The 9,556-nt window shown below is 48.6% G+C and overlaps 1 protein-coding gene across 1 annotated transcript in view; it reads left to right on the forward strand.

Annotated features, from left to right (window-relative positions):
* The window catches only part of commd10 (COMM domain containing 10), a 43,061-nt gene extending 37,586 nt beyond the window's left edge, over window positions 1-5,475 (forward strand). Inside the window, exons 6-7 of the mRNA XM_084439374.1 lie at window positions 4,636-4,695; window positions 4,943-5,475. Of these exons, the coding sequence (XP_084295500.1) occupies window positions 4,636-4,695; window positions 4,943-4,981 (99 nt within the window). The 3' untranslated portion in view covers window positions 4,982-5,475. The remainder of the gene's footprint in view (window positions 1-4,635; window positions 4,696-4,942) is intronic.
* Window positions 5,476-9,556: the final 4,081 nt, after the last annotated feature.

Here is a 9,556-nt window from a genome sequence, read left to right on the forward strand (position 1 = left end):
ATGACAAATCCATAGACGCAGCTGTGAGCTAAGGTCCTAGGGAGGAAGGGAGAAGGAGAGACCATTAGCCTATGAGAAGCATGAAAAGGACAACTCCTCATTGAGTCCGTCGGGATGCAGTGTCTTCATATTAAAAAAAAATCAATTTGCACTCACATTTGAGAAGTTTTAAATCAATGTCAATGTAGGGGGGCTACGTGTTTCACAGATTCGTTGGATTGCACAGAATGAGAGTGTGGATACAGGATGATTGGCTCTGTGGAAATGTCTAGCAACAGGACATCTTGTGTCATTCCTACGTGTAGCACTTTTGTGTTCAATAATGCGTTTTGATAGGCCTTGTGGTTTTTCCTATGTATTGCAACCCACATGGGCATGACAGGAGATAAATCACTCCAACAGATGTACATGTAAGGAATTGGCTGATGTCATAAGTTTTAAAGGTCACATGACTGGTAAAAGTGCTTGCTCTCTTAGAATTCTCGCATGCTGTACAGCTGCGACAAGGAAAGAGGCCAGTCATCCCGTCCAAACGCCTCTGAACAGAAACAGATGGGACAGTAGTACTGTATCTGCCCGTACCAGGTAGTCTCTCACATTTTGAGCTTACTGTATATATCATATCAGACAATCTTGTTAATAAATTACCATTGTTTTTTTATATATATATATATACAAATAGAACTGACTTCCCATGTTTTGTAGGAAAATGATTATTATTATTTATATAATTTATTTAATTATATATATATATATTTTTTTTTTTATTATTATTATTATTATGTTTCTATCCGTTTTGGATTGCGGGGATGTGATATATACAGCAGGCATGCCTTTGCTACCGTATGACTCAAGCCCTTGGATGCTGTTTATCATTCTGCTCTTACTGTAGGGCCATTACTGGAGATGGCTACCATACTCATCACTGTATCCTCTATGACAAGGTCGGCTGGTCTACTCTGGCTGAGCAATGCAATAATCATCGGTGTCTGTATATCCATAAAGCCCTGATCGGAAAATTACCTTTATATTTCATCTATGCTGCAATGGAACCCTGGCCCACTTCCAGCTCACTCCAGTGACAGGCTGGTTTTTCAGGTACCTCATGCCAGGACTGATCTTGGCAAAAACTGCTTTCAGTATCAGTGCAGTGAACTCATGGAATCTCTTGCAACGTGACTTAAATCTGAACACTCTTGTACCTCTTTGTCACTGTGAGAAGCACCTTATACATAAAATGTACTTATTTACTTACACTTTAGGAACATACTTAATAGCCGCCCATTGCCTGTCTGTAACAGGTTTTAGTTTTTGTTGTTCGGTATATCATTTACAATGGTATTTACAATGGTAGCTATTTTAAATGATTTTCACTTATTTTGTTTGTTGACCTTTGTTGATTACAGCACTGGACGGAGATTTATATGTTCGGTCGCGTATGTGGTGGGTGGGTTCTGTTAGTTATTTAGTTTGTTAGTAAGCAGGATTATGCAAACAAGACCAGACCAATTTTCATGAAAACTGAATCACGGGGTGGATCCACGAATTAAAACAAAACTTCGAGGGAAGCCAGCTCCCGGTGTGGGGGAGCTGACACAGGGTTTGGACCGGGGTGTGGGGTTTGGACTGGAGTGTGGGGTTTGGACTGGAGTGTGGGGTTTGGACTGGGGTGTGCGGGGGGGAGAGCCCGGAGTGCACCAAACCGTCCCCGTACGTTTGTAAGCTTTGCCTTTTGTTCTCCACTTGAGTGTGTACCTTAGTTTTATTGTTTAGGCTTTAGTTTAGTTTTTTACCCCTTGTGGTTCCTTTAACTAACATTTTGTGGAAACTTATGAAACCTCCATGCTACATACACCTGTGACATTTATATGCACCCCTTGATTGCTTGTCAGTGTGAAACCATCTATGGCTTCTCACATGGCAGGTAGCTCAAGAGTTCAAGCCCAGGGGGATGCCGAATAAAAATGCTAATGCATACTCAGGCTGTGCTGTGACATGATTTTTTAAAAGAGATTTTTAATTAAAGAAGGTTTAATGGTCTGGGCAAATACTCAGCACACCCTCGTGTATTTATCATTGTCTCCTAGTCTTCTTCCTCCTCTTCTACCTCATGCACACTTCCTCATATTCTTTCTATTGGGGCAACTGGCAAATGGCAGTGGCACACAGACAAGGGAAGTAAAAGTTGCAGAAAATAGCCAGAGGTTGTCTCTTTAATAAACTGAATTTAGTGTTACAAATGAAAGATCTCAACCAAAATCCACTCATGAGGCAGTGTGCCTTCTGCCTCATCCATCCTCTCCCTGGCTTCTTCTGGTCTGGGTTTTTCAGATTTTGGTGAGGGGACGCGGCTTCATTGCTCATTGAGACAGGTGTGGATAATCAGCCTAGGTACAGTCATTCAGCTCTCTAACCCACAACCTGTGGGGTTCTGGGAACTGCGGTCCCACAGCTAGCGGCTACTTTGTGGCACATTTTGGGCTTTGAGGGCCCCGGTTTGCCACAGTATTCTATCAAAATCCAATCATGTTTTCATGTTAAACAAAATGTGTGCTTACAAACAGTAGTTGGACTGAACCAATTTCAACCAGTCTTCAACTTTCAGCAACAGCTAAGATTCATTATTTGTCTAGTTAGCAACAGCATGGCATGTCTTTGCACTTTACACTAGTCATTTAGCTGACACTTTTATCCAAAATGATTTACAATAATTACATTTAACATACAGTAGGAAGTTAGTGTACTTAGTTAGTTAGTGTACTACTATTCACCAGAACTCACAAGTGCATCTCAGTGTATAATGTAGTGCGTAGGGTGAAGTGCAAAAGTAAATATATTTAACCCTTTTAACCCTGAAAATACAGTGACAACATTTTGAATATTAATTGGATTTTCCCTATAATACTAGAAAGCGCAGTTTCTCAGCTTTCAGCAAGTGTTGGAGTGGGGAATTTTTTAGATTTGTTAGATATTTTTTTAATCTTATTAAATATTTGTTAGATATTTTTAAAATGTTGCCGGTGACGTGGTCGTATTAAAAGGGTTAAATCTAAAATTAAAATAAAATAAATAACAAAAAAATCAATCGGTGCTTAAGAGGGACAATCCTGGTAGTGCTTCTTGAAGAGGTGAGTTTTGAGCCTATGGCGAAATATGAGCAGTCCTGATGTCGGTGGGCAGTTCTCTGTGTGGCCAGGACAGAAAAGAGCTGTGGCCATTTCACAACCTCAAACCTGGTTCCATCTCCTAACTGTAGCAGTTAACAGGAAACCATAATATGGTATTATATTATGCCTGCACCAGTTTGTGTATATATGTGTTCACCTAGACCCTCATATTTATCATTTGTCTTCTTCCTGCTCTGACTCCGCCCGACCCCGACCCAGTGCTGTGTTCATGATATATCTTGGCATCATTGTAGATGACAGTCGGCATTGATTTTCTGAGAATCTTAAATAAAGATTGATTGACTTTGAATCCTTCTGTCTATTCCACTTGAACATTTTGGCATTTCATCTCCGACCGTGACTGAATCCAATGCAGGTATGATTTTACAGAATAAAGATGTGAATCTCTAGAGGGAGATGTACATTTCCATTTCCATCCAGATCTGTGGCTGTCAGAGGAGTTGAAGATGAGGAGGGAGGGCCGCCCTACATTTCCAAGTTCGCACACGTCAACGCGGGAGTGCGGTGTTGGCGGGAGCCAGCGTTTCCCCTGCTCTGCTTCTCTGTGGATTATAATGCTGCTTCTAATTAATGTCCCTGTCGTTAATGATCTCTGACACATGGCCTGGCTTCACCCGTCACCCGATCCCCCCCCCCCCCCCCCCCAGAACCTCTCTCACACACACACACACACACACATAGACACGCACAAACGTGCACACTCTGCACACACATTTTTGCATGCACACTTGTGCGCGCACACACACACATGCACACACACACACGCACACCCACTCCCCTCACAAGCGGTTAGCTGGAAGTGTCCGGAACGCCCCGCAGCGCTCACACAGCTGTCACAGCCCCTCGGCGGAGCCCTTAATGTCTGTTATTTCAACCTCTAGCCTGATGGGTAATCACGTGTTGAACCTCAGCGAGGACGCTCCTCCAAACGCACTTCTCCCACGAGCGGAGGAAGAGCATCGCCGAATCCGTGTGCGAGGGTGCGCTTCTTCCCGTGGACGCGTTATTATATCATAATGATTACGGGGTCGCTTCTCCGGCGCGGGGTTCCGACCGGCTCTCTCTTCCGCTCCCGATGCCTTGGTTCCCCCCTGATAGTGTCAGGGGGGAAGCTGTTGGCTCTTTACTTTTACTTTGTGTGATGATGGAAGTGACTTTTACTGGACATCCTCTCTTACTGTCTCTGGACACAGAGAGAGAGAGAGAGAGGGAGAGAGAGAGACAGAGGGAGAGAGAGAGAGAGACAGACAGAGAGAGAGAGAGAGAGGGCCAGTAATAATTGATGTTTTTTTAAAATGGAAACCCGAGGAAGATCGGGAGTGTTGTCGTCACAACGTCATCACTGAGCTCTCCTCTCCGCTCCACCCCTCTTCTGCTCCTCTCCTCCTCATCTCCGCCTCTGCCCTACTCTTGCTTCCTCTCCTCTTCTCCTCCTCCTCTCATCCAGGGTGTGGAGAAAGTGTTTGTGGAGTTCGGCCACCAAGAGCTTCTAGACTTCTACAACAAGGTCAGTCTCTCCACCCGCGTCTCTTCCTTCCTCTTTTTCCCTTATTCTTTCTCTTCTACCTCCTCTTCCTCCTCCTCTTCTACCTCCTCTTCCTCCTCCTCTTCCTCCCTCCTCCTTTCCACTCTGCCCTTCGTCTTCCTACGTCGTTTCCTTCTCCTCCTCATCATCATCATCATCGCACCTCTCCGCCGCTTCGACCCCCCCCCCCCCCCCCACGCCATGGTCGAACCCTTCTCTTGTCTTTCAGCTGGAGACGGTCCAGACCCAGCTGGACTCCCTGACCTGATAGCCGGACCCGACGCGGCCCGCGCCTCCGAACCTGTCCCTGACCGACACGCGGACGTCCTCGGGGGGGGTCGGGGGGGGGGGGGGGGGGGGGGGGGGCGCGTCTCAGCGAACATTCCCCACCCTGACACGGCAGCGCCCTCCTATTCTGATAAGCTGTCGGCAGACCCGGGTGAAATACATACCCACTATATACTGTTTACCATATTTGAGGTGCGTTTGATTTACCTCAGACTTTGCCGTCGCGGGACTGGAAAGCGAAATCAAACGCGCCTCAAGTACTTGTCAGGATGTTTGCATTTGGCCCACAGTGGAACGGTTAGTTTGAAACAGCCGCTCCCATCTGGTTCGGTCAGGGAGAAGACAGACGACTGTTTTCATTCATCAATCAAAATGTTTCTCACCAGCAGGGTCCACAGTTCAGACCTTCGGACAGTTTACTTTTCTATTACAGTACTTGGGTATTATCATCTGTGTGATGTGATGAATGAGGTGTCTCTCAAGCAGCTGTGCATGTTTCTTATGCCAATAAATACTGTACCGTGATTATGAACTGGTCTGGATGCACTCATAATAGAATGTCAGTGCAATGTCAGTGAAGTCTGAAGCAGCAGAGAAGAGCGGCCATCTTGTAATCTGACAAGCTCATTAGTCCTCATAACAGACAACCGAGTCTCGCCAGATGGAGAGGATGGCGCACACACACCTCCCGAGTCCCCAAGGACAGCAGGAGAAAGGTTCCCACTAGAAATGTTCCCAGTAGCTGCTTTGCCAGAGGAAATGTTCCAGGCGGACAGGCTCCTAGCTAGATGATGAGGAAAGAACACAGGAACAGGACAGAACCAATAACAGAACAGGATAGCACCAGAACAGAACCAGATAAGAACCGGACCAGATCGGCGTCTGGTACCGCGAGCAGAGAAGAACACTGCAGACCTGAACCGGAGAGCGTTCCATTTCCATTTCCTGTCTCACTCCACACCTGTTGAACTGGCACCTCGCTAATTAAAACCGGAGACAAAAACTCTTCTGTTCCATCGTTGTTTCTCTTGCCTGCCAGGAAAGTGGTTGATGAGACGCAGGTTATATCCCTGAACTTCCACATTTACGGAGAGAGAGGGTGTTGTTTTTCAATTACAGTAGCGCGGTTGTAAGTGGCTTGTACGTGTTTGTTGTTTTAGTACGTTGTAATGCTAACAGGACACTGAACATGTGTGTTGGGAGAGCGGCAATAAAACTCCATCCCTCTGGAGGACAATTGCTTTGGCAGCTGCTGCCTGCCTCTATGCCGCAGGCAAAGCATGCTGGGAAATCACCTCTACGACACACACACACACACTCTCTCTACAGTCACACACTCTCTCAGACACACTCTCTCCCACACAAACACACACACATCTACAACACATACACCGTCCTGCGTGTGCACTGCGCGACGTCGAAGCGCTCTTTCGACGTCGTAGCTCCTCTGGAAGGCCTTTGAGGTGCTCTGCTACGGCTGTCATTTTACCCAGAGTTCCTGTCTCCGCACGAGGAGGACGCCGGCGGTGCAGGAGCCCGAGGAAGCCCGGTGTTCCACAACATGGCGAACAGATGGCCCGGCCCGGCCCAACCCTGCGCTCACACCCTCACGCTGAGACCAGGCAAAACGCAGTACGCCGCGTACCCCGACTTTGTGTGTATGTGTGTTCGTGTGTGCGTCCTCCCAGCTGGATAGCAAACACACAGCCACACACACACACACACACACACACACAGACAGTATCCAGGTTGACAGCTAATTGCGAGGGCTGCTGTAGCTAGCTCTAATAAATGGATTATGCTCTGATCCTGGATGAGACGCTGGGATAAGAGCACTTAGCCTGAAACACACCAGCGACAATGGTGACAAAGGGACCAGCACTCTCTAGTAGCAGTCACACACACACACACACACACACAATGGTCTTCAGTCACACACTGCTCACAATTACCACTTCAATAGGGAGAAACACTCTCTAGAGCCGACTGTAAAAATGGACAATAACAACATAGATATCCTGGGGGGAAAATGACATTAAAGTACTAAACTACTCTCTCTCTCCTCTGTTTCTCTCTATTTCTCTCTCTATCTCTATCCCTATCTCTATCCCTCTCTCTCTCTCTCTCTCTCTCTCTCTCTCTCTCTGTTTCTCTCTATCTCTCTCTCTCTCTCTCTCTCTCTCTCTGACAGACATGCAGAGTAGCGTGCTGTCTTAACGACTTTCTGATTTTCTGCTGACGTGGTTGGAGCTCTCCAGGCCAAGTCTTTACAGAGCCAGCGGTTTGTCACGTCAACACAATTACCATGCGATATCACACTTTCAGTGACGGATAATAAGTTACAATTTGCAGTGTTTCATACATTTTTAATGAGGGTTTTAATTTCAGAGCGATATTTAGACAGACCTGGCCAGTCTACGGTGGTCGTGTTTGAGCGGAGAGGATCTCAAATCAAGCCCTAGCACCTGTTTCCTAGCTCCTGCTTCCTACCTCCTTGATCCTAGGTCCTCCTAGCTCCTGCTTCCTACCTCCTAGATCCTAGGTCCTAGAAACTAGCGTGGAACTGAGAGGATGAAAATTCCAAGACTATCAGTGGAAAAGACACACACACGCTCACACACACACAGACACACACACACACATCCCGTGAGGTCTAATCTCTGTTTTCGATCAGGTGGAGTTTCCCGGTCACGAGAGACCGACACTCATGTTCAGAGTCAGGAGGTCAAGCCCTCAGTGCCTGGACAAGGCCCCAGTGTCTCCGCGCCGATGGATGCCGACGATGTGATGTCACGGTGTGGCGTGGCGTGACGCGGGTTCACCACCGGGCCATGGGATACGCATCGCTCCGTGACCCCTCCGTGACCTCTTCACCCCTCTCTATCTTCTCTCCACTCATCTCCTCCCCTCCCCCCTGCATCGCTCCACGCTCCAAACCACCCCCCCCCCCCCTCCGCCCCAGGTCCTCTCCAACACCCACCCCCATCCCCCTCCACACTCTGTCTAGGAACAGGTGCCATTGTTGCAGCTGGGCTCATTACAGCCGGCAGCTGGGCTGGGAGGCGGGTTTGCTGGTGTGGGACGGCTGGGAGCTGGCAGGGCAAGGAAGGAAGGAGGAAGCGAGGAAGGAAGGAAGGAAGCGAGGCGACTGTGCACCTGGTAAGGCAGGTAGAATGCTGCTGTGAGTGTGCATCAGGGCTGGGCGGGGCGGGGCGGGGCTGGGCTCAGGGGTGTTGGGTGGGTGGGTCCATGACAAGCCGTTTTAACAATTATTAACTAGACCTGACTATCCGGAATTAACATTACAGATATCAACAACCTTTTTTGACTAGTCTGAATTTTTATTCAAGATATCTATAACGTCATAATTATATAAATATGGCTTGCCATAGTTGGTCTGTCCCTGTCTCCGTCTCCCCGTCTCCAGCAGGGTCAGTCTGGCCGGTGTCCGCCGAGGACGTCTCCGGGTCACCACTGGCCCCCACCGCCGCGGAATGACAATGGTGTCACTGCACACCAGCTTTACTATATCTCTCCCTCGTTCACTCACTATCTCTCTCTCCCCCTCTCTCCCTCCCTCACCATCTCTCTCTCTCCCTCCCTCCCTCACTATCTCTCTCTCTCCCTCCCTCACTATCTCTCTCTCTCCCTCCCTCCCTCACTATCTCTCTCTCTCCCTCCCTCACTATCTCTCTCTCCCTCCCTCCCTCACTATCTCTCTCTCCCCCTCCCTCACTATCTCTCTCTCCCCCTCTCTCCCTCCCTCACTATCTCTCTCTCCCCCTCTCTCCCTCCCTCACTATCTCTCTCTCCCCCTCTCTCTCCCTCCCTCACTCGCTATCTCTCTCCACTTCTCCCTCTCTTTCTCCCTCCCTCACTTGGTATCTCTCTCCACCTATCTCCCTCTCTCTCCCTCTCTCTGTCTCTCTCTCCCCCTCTCTCTCTCCCTCCCTCACCATCTCTCTCTCTCCCTCCCTCACTATCTCTCTCTCCCCCTCTCTCCCTCCCTCACTATCTCTCTCTCCCCCTCTTTCTCCCTCCCTCACTCACTATCTCTCTCTCTCCCTCCCTCACTTGGTATCTCTCTCCACCTATCTCCCTCTCTCTCCCTCTCTCACTGTCTCTCTCTCCCTCCCTCACTTGCTATCTCGCTCCACCTATCTCCCTCTCTCTCACTGTCTCTCTCTCCCTCCCTCACTTGCTATCTCTCTCCACCTATCTCCCTCTCTCTCACTGTCTCTCTCTCCCTCCCTCACTTGCTCTCTCTCTCTCCCTCCCTCCCTCGCTCTCACTCTCTCTTTATCTCTCTTTCTCTCTTTTTCCCCTCTTCTCTCATTCTCTTTTTCCCCTCTTCTCTCCCTCTCTCTGTCTCTCTCTCCCCCTCTCTCTCTCCCTCCCTCACCATCTCTCTGTCTCCCTCCCTCACTATCTCTCTCTCCCCCTCTCTCCCTCCCTCACTATCTCTCTCTCCCCCTCTTTCTCCCTCCCTCACTCACTATCTCTCTCTCTCCCTCCCTCACTTGGTATCTCTCTCCACCTATCTCCCCCTCTCTCC

This window comes from Borostomias antarcticus (genome assembly GCF_949987555.1).
Source record: "Borostomias antarcticus genome assembly, chromosome: 6".
NCBI classification, from domain to species: Eukaryota; Metazoa; Chordata; class Actinopteri; order Stomiiformes; family Stomiidae; genus Borostomias; species Borostomias antarcticus.